The 21,616-nt window shown below is 44.2% G+C and overlaps 1 protein-coding gene across 3 annotated transcripts; it reads right to left on the minus strand.

Moving 5' to 3' along the window:
- Positions 1-1,971: 1,971 nt before the first annotated feature.
- C8A (complement C8 alpha chain) lies at positions 1,972-21,305 on the minus strand. Of its 3 annotated transcripts, none has more exons than XM_061451109.1 (11): positions 21,053-21,305; positions 18,913-19,009; positions 17,839-17,983; positions 16,198-16,342; positions 14,879-15,068; positions 13,199-13,399; positions 11,749-11,905; positions 7,543-7,671; positions 6,834-6,991; positions 4,762-4,984; positions 1,972-2,462 (listed from the first exon to the last, which is right to left on the minus strand). In XM_061451109.1, exons 1-11 carry the CDS (start codon positions 21,169-21,171, stop codon positions 2,311-2,313), a joined length of 1,716 nt encoding a protein of 571 aa, XP_061307093.1. In that variant the 5' UTR covers positions 21,172-21,305; the 3' UTR covers positions 1,972-2,310. The 3 variants fall into 3 exon arrangements, with proteins under 3 accessions (XP_061307093.1, XP_061307092.1, XP_061307094.1); XM_061451108.1 differs by having other exon boundaries at positions 11,665-11,905; XM_061451110.1 differs by lacking the exon at positions 18,913-19,009 and having other exon boundaries at positions 11,665-11,905; positions 21,053-21,283.
- Positions 21,306-21,616: the final 311 nt, after the last annotated feature.

Genomic DNA, 21,616 nt, shown 5'->3' on the forward strand with positions numbered 1-21,616 from the left:
CACAACTCTCATGCTGGCCACTTCAGCATGAGATATATTAGCTGCTTTGACTGGCATTGTAAATGTGTAATTGCTCATAATCTGTTTTCCTTTCCCCTCAGACCTTACAGGCAGCTTCTTCCTTTCTTTTGACTTCAGCTTCACCGCTCCTGACTTTCAGCCCTGTGGATGCCTGAGCCTGGATGCAGCAGGGGACTGGAGTGGGAGGACAGGGGCTGCTTCCAAGCTGCCTTTGGCATTTGAAGGAAACGCTTGGGTTTGTATTTCATTGCCTGGGTGGTGAGGTGAACAGGGAGAACGCACAACTGCAGGTAAACCCCAGCTTATTTGCTCTTATTTTTATATGCTTCATGGTGGTATTTCACATTTCTTTATCACTTGGATTTATTCTTTTTTTTGTGGTTCTGCAGCCTGTGATCTGCCCTTCTAGAAATGCCACTAAAAGCAGAGGATGCGGGTTGCCTTCCTGCAGGCTCCATCCTTCCCCAGCCTCCAAGGCATCAGATCTGTCTGTTCATTAATTTCTTCCCTCTAGTCCCAAAAGGAGCATACTCAGCTTTCTAACTGAGGTGACTTTATACTCATTTCCTTTCAATCATTGCCCTGAGTCCTAAGCAGTCAGTGTAAAGGTAAGAATTGCCTAAGATCCAAACTAGTCGTTGTTCAAGAGCACTGTGTCATGTTTCTACATAACCTGCCAGCCCAGTGTCAAACAGTGCTGATAAAACCACCGATGGGAAAACTTTTGATCCTTCATTTCACATTTGGGACGTCTAAATCATACCAATATATGAGTGGTTTGTGCTGCTGCATTTTCCCAACATAGAAGGCATCAGATTCAAGCCCTTGGGAGCAAATTCATCTCTGAGTGACTTAGCGCCTTTACCTGCAAAAGCAAAGTTGACAAAAAGGCCACAGCTTTGCCACTCATCGTAGGGATTTTTCACAGAACAATTCCATCTCAGTGCTCAAGGCAACCTGGCTTTGTTGTCTTCTTAAACAAAACCAGCCCATAGTTTCATTTTCAAGCAAAAGTGGTGCAGAAGTCATCCTTTGGCAAACATGCACACTAAAGAAAATACAGGACCAGATCTTCAGGTAGCATATATCAGCTCTGTTGAAGGAGCAGCACTGATTTACATCAGCTAAGTGTCAGACTTTAAATCACCACAGACATGCTGTTGAAAAACAAGCGTTTCCAAGAAGCAGAGCTCTAGCGGAGCAATTTCTTTCACTAAACCATGATTCCTTTCTACTCCCTCTTCCCATTCACATGTATATAGAAGTGCCCCTTTGTGCTTTGAGGTTTTGTTGCTGTTGTTGTTTTTCATAATGCCCGATTCCTTCTCAGGGCTTTTTTCCCCCTGCTTTCCTTGTAGTGAAAAGCACACTAAAATGAAGTGCCGTTCCATCCACCCCAGGTTTTTGTTGTAGTTCATTAATAAGAGGGAGCTGTGGGCTCTCACTGCAATCTCTGCACACAGTTCAATAATGTGTGTATTCCTGTGCTGAGATTTACATCTTGCACTCAAAAAAGCCCCTTAAATCAAGCACCCTGTTAGCATCTTCTCCTGCTCTGGGTGCCCGGGAGATAAAATGCCTGTGTCCTAATAGTCAATTCATCACTGATTTTAAAGAGGACTAGCCTTCACTTCTGTGTGAGCGTCCTCTGCCAAACGGTTGTGTTCAAGCCTCTCTTTTTTGATCTGTTTAAGATTCTTCATCAGTTTGGGTTCACATTTCGCTGTGATGCTCGGCGTCTTTAGGCTTAAGCCTCCTCCCACGCAGATCAGCATATGGCTTTGCTGCAAACGCAGCCCTGGCCAATATGCTGGGCTTAAAAATGTGACAGTGTCAACTTACAAAAGTTTCTTGGCACATATGTCAATACCAACTGCATGGAAATGCAAGGATCATGAGCTTTTAATGTGTTTTCCAAAGACAAATATAAATATTCCTGCAAGTCAAGCATACTTATGCAGGCACTTCCAGTATATTTATTTCATGACAGGGTCACACAGCAGCAAAACCACCCGTGTGGGTTCTCCACCATCTCCTGTATTGCAGCCACTGCGAACTGGTGGGGCTCCCATCACCTCTTGTGGTGTGGGGGCATCTGCATTCAGGCAGCTGGAGCAATAGGTGTGGTTTTGCACACTGAATCCAGCATGCCTCCGTACATATAGGAATGCAATATTGATCATCAATTCTTTTTCCCCAGGGTAAATCCATTGCGGGATCATGCCTGGAGTGCTTCTAGCCCAGCACAGACTTCAAACTGGTCTCGACCTGTGTAGAGCAATGTGGTTTTCAGCAGGCTTTGCTCTGCAGGTTGCTCCCCATGCAGGGCTCCCCACCGTGTCGTGGGGCCGGGTTGTTGCAGTGCCGGCTGCGCCGCGCTGTGCCTGACTGACAGGGACTCCAGTCTGACCAGCAGCTCCAGCGCCCATCCATCTTGCTGCCTGTAAACACATTAAAAAAGGGGGAAAACCCAAGTATTCAGGTCTGAAGTGCAGTGACGTACTTTGGGTGGGAGCAGGGCAGGAGGGGTGAGCTGATTGCCACTGGCAGTTTGTGATTTGAGCGGGATCTCCTTGTCTGTACCACCCATGCCCAGCATATGGGTGGCTGTTGAGATCAAGGCACTTTGAAGCCAGGGAAGAGGAAGCAGCATCACCTTCTTCAGACACCAATGTCTGTTTCTTCTTTTCTGCTTGTCTGAAAAGTTGTGGCTTGGTTTTCCTTTCCCAAAGGGCAGCTGACAGCCTTATATGCACTTTCTCACCCCTGACCAAGGCAGAGGGACAAAAGTCTCCTAACGCCATGGAATCACAGAATGGTTTGGGTTGGAAGGGACCTTAAAGCTCATCTGTTCCCTGCCCCCTGCCATGGGCAGTGGCACCATTCACTAGACCAGGCTGTGTTGTGAAAAGTGCCCATCCTTTTGGAGATGGGTCATTTCAAGGCTTTTTCATTACAGTACAGACTGAGTTGTCAGGAGCGTTCGATACTATGGATTATGGCAGTGCTCCTGAATGATGAGAATGCTTGATAGCTGTCATTTACTGTCGTTTTTTATTTACTCAACTGGCCTTCATACCTGGCTCGGGCACTTTATTAATCCAGACAGCGCAAATGGATGTGTGTGCTCTTACTTTGGGCTGGGTGGAAAGCTGGGTTTCACATCTGCTGTAATGTCGTGCCTTAAAATCAACTAGGTTTGGTCTTAAATGAGTTTTGGAACTAAAGATTTGAAGCTAAAAGTTGCCCATGAGAGTGTGCCTGTCCCTGCCGTTTCTGAAATCGGGGAGCACAGGGGCTGGCCACCTTAGTAGGCTGCTTTGGGACCGGATCCTGAGCTTCCCAATCATGTAAGGCAGAGTCCTTGGAACTGGAGACAACTTGAAGAACCTGGTGTTTTTAAAGAAGCCCACTTTGCAGTCACCGAAGCATGCTGTTGAGTTCAGCTCCATAAACCATCGCCCTCTCTGCTCTACCTCCTTATCTCACCACAGCTTTGATTTTCCAGTGGTGAGACCCCTGTTTTGAGCACATGGTTGAAGGCCTCGAGCTCTGCCTGGTGGAATTGCTCTGAGGATGGACTTTTCCTGCCAGCTTCCTGTGCTGAGATGTGGAAGTTTTTTGTCCTCACAAATCAGGACAAAAATACCCAGAAAGAACTGTGCCATTTTTAAAAACAAAAGAGCATGATTCAGGGTAGGCTTTTTTGCCACCCATTTGATTTTCTTAGGATAGTTTATAAAGTGATAAAGAAAACATAAATAAACGCCTGTCATTTTGGAAAAAAAAAACATTTTTCTCCCTAAAATAGATGCTTCCCTTTAGTTAAAATGCTTCCTGGGAGGGAAGGTGGGAAATCTGGCAATGTGGCATTTTCTTTTTAGTAAAAGAGCATTTTTGGTGGCACGTTGCTTGAACACCAAGTCCGGCTCGCTTAGGCTGACCCTCTCAGTCTCCCTTCACTCCCTGCCCATCAAGGTCTGTGGGTAACGTGAGCAGCTGGGCTTGGCCAGGGTGCTGCTGCTACACCACACATCAGCTCTTTGCAACGTATTGGTAAGTCTCCAGCTCCTAAATGCATCCTTATTTCCACTGATTTATTTACAATAAACACCTGAGCTGCTGATTCAGTCTCTTGTAGGGCTGCTTAGGAAAAGGCAACAAAAATGATCAGAGGCATGAAACGTCTCTCCTATGGAGACAGGCTGAGACTGCTGGGGTTGTTCAGCCTGGAGAAGAGAAGGCACTGAGGAGACCTTATTGCAGCCTTTCAGTACTTAAAAGTACTGAAAGAATGGCCTATAAGAAAGATGGGGAGAGACTTCTTAGCTTGGCCTATTGCAACAGGATGAGGGGTGATGGTCTTAAAAAGAGGGGAGATTCAGGCTGGATATGAGGAAGACATTGTTTACAATGAGGGTGGTGAAACACTGGTAAAGGTTGCCCAGAGTGGTGGTGGATGTGCCATCCCCGGATACATTCCAGGCCAGGCTGGATGTGGTTCTTGGCAACCTGATCTAGTTCAAGATGTCCCTAACTCATTGCAGGGGGTTGGACTAGATGAACTGTGAAGGTCCCTTCCAACCCAATTCATTCTGTTATGGTAGCAGCAAAAAACAATACAGAAGTGAAGGCTTGATTGATGCACAGATGGAAAGAGCAGTTGGTTAACCAAGGAGGGGAAAATCCTATCCCTTTGCTGCCTTTTGCCCTCCCCTGCTGTGGGTACATGCATCTTACCTTGGCGTTTTGTCTGCTCGCAGGCAGGGCCTCTGTAACCCGGTCTACACTGGCAGAAACACGTGTCTCCCACCAAAACAGGTTCCCCATTGTTCTGGCATGGTCCGCAGCGGCAGGTGTTGAACTCCAACAAGTAATCATGCAAAGCCTGTTTCAGGTGTTGCCGCTTGGTTTCCACGTTGCCGAGGTTGCTTCTACGGAGAATTTCATGGATGGGCTGCAGCTGCATAAGATGGAGATAAATAGCATGGAGACAGTTTCAGCTGAGCATTAACCGAGATGCTGCCACACCATTGGCAAAGAGCTGTGACACTGCTGGATAAACTCAGGGCTCAGAAAAACCCCATTTGTCTTCCTTGACAGCTCCATGTACATCATGCAAATGTGTTGCTACGACTGATGAGCATCAGAAGGAAATCACCGTTCCAAAACGTTCCTCATCTTAGAGGTCTGTGCAGGATTGGCTTTCCTGGACATGTTTTGGAGTTTCAGTGTGGATTCAAATGATAAGTTAAAACACCCCTGTAAGCCAATTTTTTGACTGTTTGCTTAGTGCTGTCCCGATCTCAGGGATTCTTGCGTGCTTTTTGCCTTTTTAAACCAAAGTGTTTTGCTGAGAGCTTTTTGGATATCATCAAAACCTAATGCCAGCCTATCACTAATGGTGACCAGATTGTGAATGCTGAGCGTGGAGAATTTTGCCTACATACTTTTTGTCCTTCAATGCAGTGAAATAATACTGTGCCATCTACAGCTTTAAGAATATATGCTCATAATAGTTCCAGTAGCAAAGTCTAGTTCTTATATACCATTCAGCAAAAATAGTCCAGTTTGGGCAAGTGTAATTATAGCTCACCCAACTGAATATTAATATTAGAGTGACTATTAAGTCTAAAAGCTCAGGGCTGGACTGAAGTCCCATAGTTACATATGCCCATCCGTGCATCTGTGCAAATGCTTTGTGTATTGGTTAGGAATTGCTGGAAACTGGTCCCAGAGAGGAGCTGGGCATCGTCTCATTGCACAAGATGCAGTGAGAGTGATTTGTGGGGCTTTGGGAAGAGCTCTTAGACAAATTTGCACAAGCCTGTTTAACAAACAAGAGGGAGGTGCCGATAAGAGCTGCTGAAGTGGACATGAACACTTATCGGCAGCTCCGCTTGCAGAGTGACTGCTGAGCTCCAGAGCAGCCAACAGAGAGGTCAGCACATGGTTACTGGAAAACTGCAGTAAGTTTTGCCCAGAATTGATGGGAACTTGTGCAGAAAGGTGAATAACCTGCATCTGAAATAACCTGCCTATCAGGGCTTTCTGCCTGCGAGGTGCTGCCCAGGAAGGTTTGCAGAGTCCTTCTTGCCCTGCCAATAGCACAGATAATTCCTGATTCCGTTGTTCTTTCTCCCACCCTTTGTCAGAGCCAGGAGCAGGTGTGCTCTCAAATGAAGATGAGAGGGATGGAAGTGCCAGTGTGTTTCTTTGACTGAGGTCCTCCCTCTGCACCCCTACTGCAGACTAGCAGTTGTAGCATCTCAGGGTAGATGTGGTGCTCCTGACCACAGCCAAGGAGTTATGCTCAGCTTCTCACATCTCTGCAGTCTCTACTGCTGGATTGTTAGTTTGCTCTTCTGTCTCCCTTTCCATCCCCTCTGCTTGCACCCATCTCCTCCCCATCTATAGGATGCTTCAGAGATCTTTACCCTTTGGAGAGGCAAGACTGCTTCCTCAGCCTGCTGTGAGTCCCCTTCTTATAAAGGAGGGCAGGCAGCATCAAGGGGTATAATAAGGATGAATACAACCTCGGAGAGCCATTCATTGGGAAGCTGTTTGGGAACACATCAAAAACTTAACTCGGCACTAATCCAGCATTAAGCTCCTTGTCAGTCTCCCTGTGGATGCAGTCGGTGGGAGATGTACTCCCCATTGTGAAATGAATAAGAGGTTACCAGATCAGTGGCCCATTACATTTAATCTTGTTCTGTGATGGGATCACAATAAAAATACGAAATGATCTGCTCGACTACACTTTCATTCCTTATAGTGGCAGAGTTTCTTCAACTGCAGAAAAGCCTTACCTCAAAATCAATAACAGCAGGATTATATTTTAATGACCTTCCCCAGTGACGATACATATTGCCATCCCAACTGTTTAAGAGTCCTCCGCTGTAACTGCTATCTCCACCTCTAATCCGGGGAATAATATCTTCTACAACTGCACTGTTGCTCTCAGCATCTGAAAAGTTGAATTAAAGCCGTATTATTTAGTTATCATTTCCACACATAGACTAGAAACTGCTTAATGGAGGGGAGATCAGTTGTGCAAGGAGCTGTCAGAGAGCGGCACTGATGCTGCCTCTTGGAATCAATGGGAGCTCTGGGGCTGTCTGTAGCTGGTTAAGGGATTTACAAATCTGAGGCTTCATAGCCTCTTTGAGTACTTTTATAGTCAGTTTTGACTTCTTTAATAGTTGCCATGTTGCCCTTATCCTCCATGCTCTGTCTGACGTGGGTATAGGGACTGAGGCGTTCCCCACTGCCTCTATTTACATGCATTTCTAATCCAGGTATTGCTATCTTAGTTCCTCCTTCAAGAGCAACCAGGACTCCTGGAGACTTGGACCCAAAGTTGCTTTGGTCCCATGACTGGGCCTGAGCCATGACTGGGGATGGCACCAGAGCTCCCTTCTTTGAACCCTTGTGTTACCCTACTTGAATGTCCATGCCCAAGTGACCAAAAGAAGTGATGCAAGATGCCTTGGCAAGACATCTGCCCTGATATCCTACCTGTTTCCAGAAATCTTTTCTTTGCACAGTCAGAGGATGATATGGATGCTCCCAAAAGCGCTTTATTCATGCTGCCTGTAAGGCCAATCGACCAGCCCATGCAGGCACTTATCTCTTCAGCTCTGATGTCTGCAAAACAGAAAGGAAACCAGTAAAATCAGTGACTCATTCTGAGTGGAAGCATAGGAATTTTCTCATTTGTGGGGCTTTTTGCTTGTTTTTTTCTATGAACAAAGAAAATATTTGGTTATCTGCATGGCCTGTTTTTCAAAGTCAAGAGCTATTCTGGGCAGAGGACAGCCTTGCAATGGAAAAGTCAGTGTTTAATTGGGGAATATCGGGTCCATCGCATGATAGGTGAGTAGGGAAGTGTCCTTACTGTAAGAATTGTGTCCTTGGGAAGTATTAGAAAAAAGAAAAGACATTAACACAAGGCTTTAGGCATGTATTTCCTTATTTGGTCTATTTATTTAAAAATACAATTTTTGTTTTAATTGTTATTTGAAAGCCTACCTCATAATTAGGATAAAGCTGGGAATAGCAGCTGAACTTGATAGATCCTCACTGATCTTCCTCAACTCGGGATCTGACCCATGTATTAGTGGCTTAAGTAGCTTCTCGACTAGCAACTTGCAATAGGTTGCTGCGTGTTGAGAGCTGCTGAAGCCTTCCTGCCTGCTGCTGGGCTGCTGCTGCCAGCACTGCCACATACATCACGAAAATATGTGACTGGAGACCCATGAAGCAACTGCAGAGGGGAGAGGGGAACTAATGAGGTGGTTTCACCAAGGTAAGCAATGTGCATATTTCATACAGCCCGGGTTTATGTACACACTTTAGTGTGCTGCGAATATAAGGCTGTCTTCTTTAATAGTTAAAAAATCCATTGATTTCAATAAATACAGGTATTGTAAGTAATAGGTAACTTTTACGTTGCCCTTCTTGTCAGAGGGCTTTAAAGTGTTTTACAAAGCAGCCCTGTGATCAATACCACAGTATTGAAAGGGAGGCAACAGAGCTCATCGGGATTTGTACATCATGGCTTAATGGTCTAAAGATTGACCCTACAGCCAAGCCCCACTGTAGAGTATTGTCTGCTGAACTGCCTCACCCCAGCACTGGGGAGCAGTGGCTTGCCTTGCCTATGTTTAAAATACTGGTAAAACACCCATAGATCTGTTTCTGCACACCCTGCAGAAGAGGCTGGCTGGAACCATGTGGGGCATGGATCTGCTCGTTGGCTCTCCCAAAGGGTGGAGGTGCTCCTATAGCCCCTGAGAGAAGGGGCTACAAGTCCTGGATTCAAACCTGTGAGAGCTGAAACATGCTCAAGACTTCAGGGGGAATTACATCCCATTGCAAAACTGGGCTCTTGAGAAAGATTAAATGTGTAGCACTCAATTACTGCTACTAAACTGTTCAACAGTTGTAAACACAGTGGGTAAAGTTCATTCACCCAAAGCAACATGAGGGATTGCTTATCTTGGTGGTGGAGTAGCATAAAATTAAACTTGAGGAACACCCTGATTAATTGATTTGCCATGGTTCCCGGTGAGTAATTATGTTCAGCGAGGCTCTGTCAATACAATTTGCTATTGGTTGCAGCAAGATCGTGTCTTGATAAATGAAAAGTGGTTATCACTGCAAAAGGGTGGCCATAGAAAATATTGGCACTGGAGGGGGGAGCCCTGGTAGGGTTTTTTATATGATATAATTTGCAATAGTTAAATGTGCTCGACTGATAAGATTTACTGCTGCATTTTGAATTAATCAGAATATATGAAGACTCTCTCTAATTTACTCTGTGCGTAATGTTTCTCCCATAAATGTTCTTGTAATGTGTGAGCACATTATGCTGTTTTCTGCTAAATAATAGAACCATAACAATCTATTTTAAAAACAAGTAATGAAAAATATTGATGGCAGAGCAACGAGGGACTTCGTTCTGACACATGTATTTATTTCACTCATGACCACATCCATGCAAGCCCTTGCAGCCTGAAAGCTAGAAATGGGTCTTGCAGCAAAACAGCAGTCCTAAGCTATGCGCTGGTGAGCTGTGGTCTGTTCTTGGGTATTTAAACCCAGAAGGTGACTTCATTTTTATGCTTAAAGTCCAGCTTATGCCTATACTTAGCTAGATGCTCAGCAACTGCCCAAGCTGCCTCTTGTTTAGGGAGGGATCAGCCTAGGGATCTTTTCCTGGGCATGTGCTTTAGTCACTGGTCTATAAGAAAGGAATGCTTTCTCTTCCAGAGCATTTAATACATAGACTTATGGGCTAGGTGGGCTCTAAGGAAACGGTGGTTGATCCAAAGAGCAGGTGCCATGCTTCTTAGCCCTGGTACATCTCCAGGCATCTCCAGAGCTTCAAACTCACCTTATGAAGCTCTGATTTTAAGACCTGAGCACTTACATCCTGATCCTGACTATTCCTCAGAGAAGGCAGATAATCCTCTCGCACCCACAACCTTCAAACATGGCTGTGATTGCCATTAGAGAAATCAGGGCTTTTTACTAAATGCGTTTAGACAGGGGCATATCAGCCAGTGCAGGTGGGAGTCCTTCTGGGTCTGCTGTGTGTCCTAGAGTGGTGCTGACTTGGTATATGTGGGCTTTCTAGCAGAGCCTGGGTTAGATGAATGTTACGAAAGCATGCTTCATTAGAATGAAAATTACATCATCTCCACTGGGGCATATTTTTGTCTTTTGCTGAACTTCAACATCCTTCTTTCCTAAGATAAGGCATCTCGTAGCAGTAAATCTCCTCCTTATATACACAGCAAGCACAAGATGAAGTAAAATAATAGCCTCCCTCCGCATGCTCTGGATTCATTCTTCCTCTGAAATTGGCAGTCTGCTTCCTTAAGACTTGCTTGCCAAGATCTTGTTCACTTCTACATCACTCACTCTTCAAAGTGAATGAATGGTGTGAAGAGGCATCATATTTCCAAATAATAGTTCAGGGACTTGATGAAAATCCTCTCAATTGGTAATTTCTTGTGCAAAATTGGCCTGGTTAATACTCAGTATGGAGTGTACAGTTATCCAAAGTGCTGCTGGTACCAAACTGTTTCAGACCAGGAGCAGAATCTGGGGCAGAACCATGGAAATTAATGGAATTACAGCAGTTTGTACCAGCTGCAGCAATTTTCACCTCTTGTCCATGATCATGATTTTCTTTGCATTAATGTCCAGCCTGGACTTACCAAGGAGCCTTCCCCTCCACAGAATGGAATGATGCTCCACAGGGGAAGTGGGATCTATTGTATTGTCAACACCTTTGCAAAACTTGTTCATGGTCTAAAGTAAGACACTATTGTTCTGCATCTTATTTTTCGGATTAGGAAAAAGGTTATGGTTTGGCTCACCACTAATGCCTATTCTTGTGTTGTAGACAACTGTGGTGGATGTTTTATGTAACTGAGATTTAGAGGTATGGCTTTTCAGCCTCATACACTCCAATATGTTAAGAACTGGAGCTAACAGAGGTCCGTTAGTCTTCAGATGTGGCAGTAACCAGAGCAAAGTGGCAGAGGTATTGCCAACTGCAATGTTTTCTTTCCGTTTACAGGAAATTGAAACCCTCGCTATCAAGATGCTGAAACAAGAGCAGGCTAACTTGCTTTAGTCTGAATAAGTTTGAAGTCCTTGAACATGAACAATGACTGTAAGAAACAGGAGAAGTTTAGAGAAGTGACACTGAAAGAAAGGGAGAAAATGCTCAGGTTCCTTCCTAAACTACCAAAATCTCACCCAGATTCTTCTGAAATTAGATCAGGAAGCACATTTTGTGACACTCAAGCTTATCCCCTGCTTTCTGGCCAGTAGTGCATCCATCTCATGAACAACATGCAGATACCTCTACCTCACTCCCACTGTGCCTTTTTGGGCTTGCAATGCGTATGTGTCTATCCTGTGATGGGACAGGCCAGCCAGCTCAGCAAAGAGGTGTCAATGAGCACCCGCTCTCCCAGGGCTCAGGGAGAGAATAGCAGGTGGGAGCAACCAGAACCAGATGAATCACTCTGGTGGAGTGGACCCACACCATGGTCACCAGGTTGGAAATGCCTGGCTTTGAGCAGGATGTTGTGAATAGAGAGTATTTTGTCATTTTCTAACCTTTTCTTCTCATTTCTTCCTTGTTAATGACAAGGATGTACTCAAAGATGCCTCCCATAGTGCCAGATGTCATGAAATGGGTACCATAGTCATTGATGAATCTGGCGTACATGCCATAGTTATAGGTGTCTGGAAGCTCCTGCAGGGAGAGCAACACATCTTCATCCAAAACAATGTTGTCCCTTCTCATCTTGAAACGGGCTGTCTGCACCTTTGTCACACCTCTAATGAAACCAACCTCCTGCAGGTGAAGAAAAGAAGAGCTGCCATTCAACATACGTTTTAAATTAAAATAAAATAGAAGTAATTTCTGGTCTATAGATTTGCAGAAGAAAGCCTGAATCTCTGACTGTCAGTGTATGTTGAAGGCAGGGAGACAAGCCCAGGTTTAAATGAAATTGGTGGTAACTCTTTCAGAGTGCATCTTTCTTGCGTGCTGTGTGAGGTGAAGGGCAAAGCCATGGGTTTGGGGTTTTTATGTGCGCATATGATCAGAATCAGGCTCCACATGATTCCCCTCTGTCCTCCATTTCTGCTATTCCTTTTTCCTGTTTTCCTTTCCACAGTGTTAATTCCCTTTTGCCTTTTTCACAGCCTTAATCAGTGATGCAGGACAAAGGCTCAAGACAAGCCCAGCCCAGCACTGGAGGAGGAAGATGCTGATTGTGGGAGGATTTCCTGGGTATGCCACCAGCTCCACGACCCCTCTTCTAGATGAGCCATTGACTCGACAAGGCTCCAGTGGAACCAGAACAGCCCTTTAAATGATTCCTCCAATAATTGATCATCGTTTTGCTGTAAACATCGTGTGAGTCTAGACAAGGGCACAGTAAATGCTATAATGGTGCCCATTTCAAGCAGTTTTTAAGGGCATTTTAACTGAGAACACTATCAAAGTAATTCCTCTTTATCGTTTTCTGTCAGCAGCCACAAAAGAAATAGAGACAGGGCATGGTAAATGTGGGAAATGCCAGCCTTCATGCTATTAGATCGGAAAGAGATCGCCACAGCTAGTCCATGATGTAAACCCACTAAGAGAAATACACCCTATTACTGGGTATCCTCTTTTCAGTGTGCTATTTTAACCGCCCATAAAATGTAGCATATTTCAGCATCATAAGGCAGCTTGTATTAATTTGAACAAAATATATGTGCTACCAGAGATCGTTCCCTGAAGACAACTGTTTTGATCAACATCTTGGTATTTCCTCCTCCCTCATCGTCACTTTAAGCATTTTTTTATTTATGGGCTTAATGTAGCCATGAAACAGGATGGGGGGAGACGACATGTGTTGTGGGGCTTCGTAATTCAATTTTATTCCCACTCCCGGTTTGCTAAACCATAAGAAGAACAACAAACAGGATTACTAACGATGATACATTTGCAATTACATGAACAAATTAAGGTACAATTACTATGTGTTAAAAAACGCAATTGAGAGAATCAACTGACATAAGTTACAGCCAGCACATGCGATGCACAGATGACACAACTGGAGCATTATGCATCACTGATTTGTTACTTTTCTTTTACCTTTGTAGCATATTGTGTGAAATTCTTCAGGGATCCTTTGCCACCTGATAAAGTGAAGCCCAGGTCTAACTGGAACGCTGATCCTGTAGACCCGATTCCAATGGTAAAGCCTTTTGTTTTGGATTTATCGCTTTTAAGGGCCTCAAGCAGATCCTTTGAATCATCATAAAACTCAAAAGTGAATCCAGAATCAGCATGAGCCTAAAGTGAAAGGAGCAGAGATGAATTTTTAGGTACTTCTCTTTATTTTAAATCTCTATTTCTTTAAGGAGCTAATGGTGCCTCTGTTGAAGCCTGTGATGGCCCTGACAGCACCAACACTGACTGCAGTGAATGTGGAATAAAGAATTAAGTCACATGCAATTTCATTTGGAAATGTGTGAGAAATGTGGATAAAGCTTCATCCATCTCCAGGCAGGGGAAAAGCTTGTGTTTAGCCAACTCAAAACAGTGCCATTACAGCCAGAGCTGGTAATGGTACTTATTTAGCTAGCTTGACACTTCCCATTATAAAACCCTCCTTCCAGTTCTTTACAGCTCTGCCAGATCCTAACGATTTGGAGTGAATTTTTTGTCTCCAGCTTGCTTCTGGATGAATTTATTTAGGAAAAGAAATTCAACAGCAGTGATCCAGCCGCTTGCAATGGCAGCGCTAGAAAACAAACATTGTCTTGCCTGTGGTTTAGAGCGCTGACCTTTTCTTTGACAGCTCTACTCTGCTGGCATGTGGAATTGAGCAGCCTTGCTGAATCCAGGCTGTGCCATTTGCCATCTCTATAAAAAGCCAGTTAAATAATTACCAACACTGAAGAAAACATCTCACATTAACGTGACTTCCTAGACCCAGCAGGTAGACACTCCTAAGTCAAGATGCATATGGGGCATGCTCAAGTGTTCCTCAGTGCCTGACCATGATGCAAAAGTGGGCCTTCCACCACTAGGAGCAGGTAAGGGTGAGGAGAAAATATGGTTCGTTTGGTGGGTCTGTCTGGATTCAAACTGGGGAATAAGAGGCACAGGGAACTGTCTGCTGGGAAGGGAAAGCCACTTGATTGAACCTGTGGATGTAATATTCCCTTGGAATAATGTGTTCTATTCATTCATGTCAAAAAGCATGATAAACGGTTAACAGTGTGGCCAAGGCACCCACTTAAGACATGGGAGCCCCAGGTTGGATCCTTGCTCTGCTTTAGTTCAGTCTCCAATATCAGATATGATCCCACAGATTATAGGCATTGTGATACATGGCAATGGCTTTCAGGATCTCTGTCTCACTCAGAATTTGGATTTATGTTCCTTGTAGCCATGCCAAAGGCTTAAAATGCTTTCAAAGATAGAACCAGTAGCATTGTTCCCATTTTACACATGGCCAAATTCATCCCTAGAGAGGCAAGTGGCTTGTGCAAGCGCTACAGTTCATTAATAGCAGAATTTAGAGAAAACCCATTTCTCTTGGCTCTTACTAGGCCAGAGTAAGCAGTGGCGATGCCTGGGTGATAAAGCATGTTAGTTCCTTGATGTGCCATAAAATAGCATTTATATCATCGATTGCCTGTTGTCTTGGGGACAGCTTGGGTACCTGGAAAGACAACCTATAGTGAATGACAAAATACACCTAACATCTTTGTGGGAGGTTTAGCTGGGAAAACATTGCTAAATCTGATCACCCAAAGGACTTACTAGGAACTGGTATACGTGGAAGTTGTAAGGTTTGTGGAAATACTTCTCGTCATCTCCATAGTACAGACGTTCACAGGCAGCATCGTACTTCAGCTCCCGCCACTCTCCGTTGTAGATATACTCACATTGGCCTCCAAAAAAGTTAGGGTCATATATGTACTGTCTCCCTTCCTGCGTTAGGATATTGTACCTGGGAAAGAATTAACGTTCAGGAAGTTACCCATAGCTCCAGTTTTATTTCCTCAACAGCCTCTGTCACTGTTTCTCTTCTCCTCACACTACAAGTTGCCTATCCTCAGGTCTCTGCCTTTGGATAGCACCTAAAATCTTTGGGTTTGTTATGTCCTTGCTATCTGCTTCTCAAAGCGAATGGGACACGAAGAGCCATTTTATTTCCAAACATTGGTTTGGGCTCATATGCTAGAAATGGAAGAAACCAGTAAAGGTGTCCAGTCTACCCCAGCAAGTGCGGTTATGGAAGTTCCAAGGTCCTGGAATTCCTCCAGGTTCCCCGTGGGTCTAATGCATCTCACTGTCACAAAGTGTTTCCTGGCATTCCCTGTAATTGTTTTCTATCTTAATTTCATCTTCTTCCCTTTAATAATGGCCCTGTTTCTCAGGGGAGTTAGCACCCTCCCTAGACTTGCAGTCTGCTTGTGCTTTGCCAAGTCTCTCACTTCTTATTTCCTTATGCCTCTTTCTTCCTGCTCCTCAGCCATCACAGCTGCTGCCCTCTGAAATCTGTCTATTACTTAGTATTCCCTGTAATTCCATGGCTCCAAACGAAAGCATTATTCAAACTAGACAGCAGCATTGCTCCTCACAACAGGGACTTTTTAATGGACAGAAGTATTTACCCTGTATATATTCACATGGAGCTCAGGCTCTCTGCCTTGAATTGTGCTCTGAAGTCCTAATTCCTGTAGTTAAACCTTCTCCTTAAGAATGAATGCCACCAGGATGCTGCATCTCCAAAGTCTACTGTTTGCTTTAATAGATTGCTTTTAACAACTGGAAAAAGCTGTGAGATAACTGGGATATATTTTTGCAGGATATAAAGAGGGCATCACAAGTATGGAGTGGCTGGGAGAGGCCAAGGTCAGATAAGTAAATCCAAGACAGAATTTGAAAGAAAAGCTGGGATGAGCCCTCCTGCTTCCCTCATTGCTACCCATGGTTGTGCAGGACACTACCTCTCCTCTGGGCTTTGTACAGCACCTTATCAATTCATGGAGCATTGCAATTACTAAGGAAATGCAATATGAAACACTTAATCCTGTTTTGATTGTGAGAGTAGCAGATATTGATTAATTACCTACCCCTGGACTGCTTTTTCAGACCCTGGGACTGGGAACAGATGTTCACAAGGGCTTTCAATATCTTCATCCTCACAGTTATCCTCGTCAGACCCATCTCTGCAGTCTGGCTCCCCATTGCACACAAGATGTCGTTTAATACAGCGACCTAAAGGGCACAGATACAGGTGATCTCACTTTCCTGCCCTTCAGAAAACCTTTTCAGCAGCTTGCACTGTTTGTGCTGTTCTCCACCCATATCTTGGGGCCACAAGAAGTCCCTCTGGGTGTTAAACACAGGCCTTTTACACTGGGAGCTTGATTTCCTCATCTCCTTCAGGGCAGGTTTTCCTTTGCAAACTGGAGTGAGCACAGCTCAGAGTCCAAGCTGACTGCTCCCATGGGATTCCATGGAGTGGGAGTCAAATCAAGGTCACATCTCTGGCCTGATTTTATTATCTAACATCATGCTCTTGGAAAGGAGCTGCAGGAAGCAATAGGTTCTCCACTTGGCTCAGGGAAATCAGCTCCATCTGATTAAAGTGCAGTTTTGCCTCTTCCCTTTGCTGGAGGTATTTGGGAAGTTTATTGCAGTAATTATAGCTCAAGAATGGATGTTTGCAGGAAGGGCAACTTGGAGGTGCTTTCCCTTCTGGGGGTGAGGAGGAAGCCTTGACATGACATTTGTGGGCAGAGGGAACTGGTCCTGCTACACTTGCTACCATGGAGCAAAGAAATCTGGAGAGGGACTTTGGACAAGGGCCTGTAGTGACAGGACAAGGGGGAATGGCTTTAACCTAAGAGAGGGGAGACTGAGATGAGCTCTTAGGCAGAAGCTCTTCCCTGGGAGGGTGCTGAGGCGCTGGCACAGGGTGCCCAGAGAAGCTGTGGCTGCCCCATCCCTGGCAGTGTTCAAGGCCAGGTTGGACACAGGGGCTTGGAGCAAGCTGCTCTAGTGGAAGGTGTCCCTGCCCGTGGCAGGGGGTTGGAACTGGATGAGTTTTAAGGTCCCTTCCAACCCAAACCAGTCTGGGATTCTATGGTTCTATGATGACCTGCTCTAGCTGATGCGCTGGTCACAGAGCTGGCATGTAGTTTTAAATGTCAGTAGAATTTTCATTAAATACTCAAGATGGGAGCTTGAGCCATTTGTGTAAAACCAGAAATCTGTCAAGGCTAGTGAAACTTTCAGTGAACAGCCGTATTACATCCCAATCCTCAGAGCTGGGCATGGCTAAAAATAAACAAATCACCCCAACAGATTGCTCGTTGGATTTATGATTGAACTATGTCTTTTGCAAGGAGAGAAAGTGGTGTGTTGTGGGCGCGTTGGTGCCCATGGAGGGAAGTGCGAGCATGTAGCACAGCAGTTGGAGCAGAATATTTCTACTCTCTTTGTTCCACTGAGAAAATTAACCTTTTCCATGTCATACAGCCTTCTTTTCTAGCTAAATCTGAGTAGAACATGGGTGGATTTCTATAAAAGTGGGGAAAAAAAAAAAACAAATACAGGGAAATTTGCTGCTTTCTCTTGCACCAATTCCCCATCCTGCTGGCCGGTTGGCAAAGCTCTGCCCATGGTAATACCATGGACAGGTCTTACCCTAGGTCTGTCCACCCAGGACCAAAACCTCTTTGGCAGAAGCTTGTGCTTGGTTCACTCACCTGTTTCCTCACACTGAAAGTCCTTCTCACAGCGGGGGGGGCCAGTGCATGTTGTCTCGGTACGGCAAGCTTGCTCATCCCAAAGATGCCCTGCGCATTGCCGCCCTGCAAACCGCGCCGGCTGCACCAGCCTCCGGTACCGGTGCTGAACCCCACAAGAGAGAAAAACATCACCAACGCCTAACTTACATCCCACCAAGACATCACCTCCACAGGCTATAAAGCAATTGAAACTATTGCTTTTATCTATATTATTATTCTTTTTGTGGCCCAAAGACTTTGTACATGAGAAATGGAGGAGAGGTGGCAGAGAGGTGGAAGAGCAGGAGGTTTGCTTGAAGCTCACACAAGTGAATGCTGAAGGGGCTGGAATAACTGGTTTTAAAAATCTTTTCCCTATTTTATACCTTAGAAACAATACATATATTTTCCAGTTATACGTGCTTTGTCCTGGAATGTAACGGGCTCAGATGGACACAGACACTAATTGCAGCACTGATCCCACACTATTTCTGATGGATTATTAATGAGAATTGCTGCTCTTGAGACTAGGAAATAAAAGGAAAGAGGGAAAAGCCAAATCATTTACTGATTATAAGCACAGGAGCAAAAACTGCAGGGATATAAACTCAGTGAGAAAGCAAGATTATGTCAGGTATTTGAAAAGAAATTCTTGAATTATGAAGATGTGAATGATATAAAAAATTAACAGGAGCTGATGAATGAAGGCTGCTTCTAATTTCTTTTCATTGGAATATTTGCATTAAGAATCAGCAGATACTCAATTAAATCTGAGGTAGAAAAGGAAGAAAGTCTTGGGCAAATATTCTGGCTGGATTCTTCCACCATTTGCCTTGATTTTGCATCTTGATGTTCTGCTGCCTTAAAGGAATTTATTCCCCAGTTTACACCAGGGTAAGAGTCTCTTTAGTAGAGGAGCATCTCCATCATATTTGGATGAGTTTACTAGATGCTTCAGAATAATGAATATGTATAATATATATAATTAATGTGTGTACATCCTCATCACAGACACATCTGAAGATAAATGAATACATTACTGTGGAGTCTTACTTTTTTCTCTTGGCAAGGAAAGCAATCAGTCCATTCTGACCACTGGCTCAGCTGACAGTCAACAGGAACTGGAGAATTAACATCTCTGCTGCTTCTTCTAAGGAGGGGAAGAGATAGCAGGAAGGTCTTTGAAGTTGTGTCTTAAGGAGGGGTGGAGAGTAGCAGGGAGAAAATGATCAGTGTGTGGGTTTCCACTGGGAATCTAGTTTATAGGAAACAGGAAGTATTGCTTAGCAGAGTGGCTACGCTACCCAAGATGCTCCATCTGAGTATTCATAATCAGAATGGGTCAGGGGCAGCAAGTGCAGGACCTGAGGATTTTTGGTTGGGTTTCCGGCTCTCCCAAGTGATCCTCGCCCTTCCCAATAAGTAGATTGCAATAAAACCTATGTATATCCAAGAGCAAACACACTGGGTAAATAGAAGGAATGTCAAGAACAGACAGGTTTTAAGGAAAGGCTTCTTTTTGTTCTTTCTTCTCAGAAGCACATCAGGAGCTCCAGAAGCGATGTTTTGTTACCTGGGGCCTGTTCTGAAACCTACTGAATTGGATTCGCAGAGGCTTTGTGGAGTGGTGGGAATGGCTGCACCAACAGTGCTGAGAAGGGAAGGTAAAAAGCCATGTTAACTATAAGAATTTGTTGGTCGACTATTTCTAAAAGAAAACGTAAATTCTGAGAAGAGGAAAGTAACTAAAAGGAGATTATAAAAGCAGAAAATGGCAAGGGTTCTGTATCCAGAATCCCTTGGATCAGACTCTCTTCACATACACTGAATACCACTATACAACAGCAAGAAAATACTTCTCTTGCCTCCCAGCCCAGAGTTTATGAGCTCTATTTCTGCCCCTACTCCTACAGTCTTTCTTTGTATACTGCCTTTCTTTGTCTTGAGGAGCAATCTGTGGCTTGCTAATACAACTCTGCATTTGCCACAGCCTTTGAAGCATTTTGAGGGGTTATTCTGAGCCAAATGCTGTTATTAGTAGTATTATTACTATTATTTTGGTGATTAACTAATGAGCAATCTGTTTTACTTACAAGCCTGCAGTCCAAAGAGAAATATTGATAATTACTAGAGGTATAGGGCACAATGGGGATTCCTCAGAGGCCGTAGAAGAGAGACTTACTAAATGAAAGCCACAACAGCTCAGCAAGGGAGCCCGCGGATGCAGGTAAGTGTGTGAGATAAAACCCGACCATGGCTCCAGGAAAACAACAGGAGCCTGCAGGCAAACACGGAGCTGGAGGACACGCAGGTATTGATGCCTTTTTGCTCTGACAGTAGGATTTGTGGGCTGTATCCTTCAGCACTTCACAAAGTGCTTAATTGGCTCACCTTCGATCGGGTTTTACATTTACCTCTTCATTATTCTGCCTTGTTTGATAAGTTCATCAAACATCAAAAATGTCATCTTTGTTCATTTTCAAAAGGGATTATCGGAATAAGCCTTCATAATTAAGTGTATCACTACCCCTTTTTTTCCTCCCTTTCCATCTTCTCCTTGTCTGCATGTTCCAATTATCACTGATACCCTTTTTGATCCTTCTAAATCATATTTGCCTTTAGAACAAGGCTGAAATTAATAACTGTAGGAAAAAAAAACAACTGTTTTCCTATCATAACACTATTGCTTTAGAAAAGAAGTAACTTGTTTATTCCCTTCCTTCAAAGCCGAAGTGAGAGTCCTATAGGTTAATAATACTGTTTGGGGAAAAAACCTGAGGCATGATGCTCTGGCTTGGATTGCAGATTGGGTTATTCCCGTGCACTTGTTAACTTCCCATTGGCAAATGCAACATAATTATAATGAAAAGGAATACAAAAAATATTCACTCGTAAATCATCCTGTATAGGGAATTAATTTCAAGTGCCCAAACCCAGTATGGTAATTTTGGTAAGGGAGTTTAAGAAGGCTTAATAGTCATCTGTGAAAGAAAAACCATTGTGCAAACAATTCCTATAAGAAGGAATTACGATGCCTAGCTTGGGCTTTGGATAACTGCCAACATGTTTTTTCCCTGGTAGCTCTTTACAGAGAGCGCAGTGTGCACATGCCTCATGTCAGGACAAAATTGATGGCCTGATTGACTTGTCTGTAATCTCTATATGTAAAGTTGGGGGGGGAAAATGGACTTACCTCTGGGAAGGCAATGCCTCGAGCTCCCTGTGTGCTGTAGCTGTGGCCTGACTTGCTGTTAAAGCCAGCGAGCATATAGACAGAATCAAAGGAGAAAGCTGACACGGGCCCCACCACATGGTTTCTCCATAGGTAAATGTTTGCTATGGATTAGCTGCAGATCTTTAGGCTTCAGGATGCTGTGGGGCAAGCACTGCTAGAAGCAGCATGGAGGCCACTGGACTCCAAAACACTGAGGTAAATCATTGACAATAGCACAGATCAAATCACAAAGAATCAGGACACATCCTGGAGGCCTTTGTCCTTTTGGAAAGAAATTCCCAGTTTTCTGGCAAGGGAATTTATTAAGCTGTGTGACTGTTTCCACATTAAAGTCAATCGAGTCCTATTGCAGAAGTGTGTTTCTTGTCCAGCCTGCACCCTCCTTTTAATCTGAAGGAGGAGGAAACTCATTTTCTTTCCCACAGTGACTTAACTGTAATCTTGGTGTGTCTGGTTGCTGACCAGGGAAAAGCTTCCCGGGACAGCAAATCGAAGTTCATCATTAAATTGTGTTATGAGGAG

Source organism: Pezoporus flaviventris, unplaced genomic scaffold (assembly GCF_033815535.1).
Source record: "Pezoporus flaviventris isolate CSIRO_AGI_PZ_B2104156 unplaced genomic scaffold, CSIRO_AGI_Pfla_v1 ptg000013l, whole genome shotgun sequence".
In the NCBI taxonomy this organism is placed as follows: Eukaryota; Metazoa; Chordata; class Aves; order Psittaciformes; family Psittacidae; genus Pezoporus; species Pezoporus flaviventris.

Excerpts from the sequence above, each read along its gene's own strand:
- C8A (XM_061451108.1), bottom strand. The coding sequence starts at position 21,171 with ATGTGGTGGGGCCCGTGTCAGCTTTCTCCTTTGATTCTGTCTATATGC. Across the intron at positions 7,672-11,664 it reads GGAAGAAATGAGAAGAAAAG|ACATCAGAGCTGAAGAGATA; the intron begins GTTAGAAAATGA and ends TCTGTTTTGCAG. Across the intron at positions 4,985-6,833 it reads CTGCTGTTATTGATTTTGAG|CTGCAGCCCATCCATGAAAT; the intron begins GTAAGGCTTTTC and ends CATCTTATGCAG.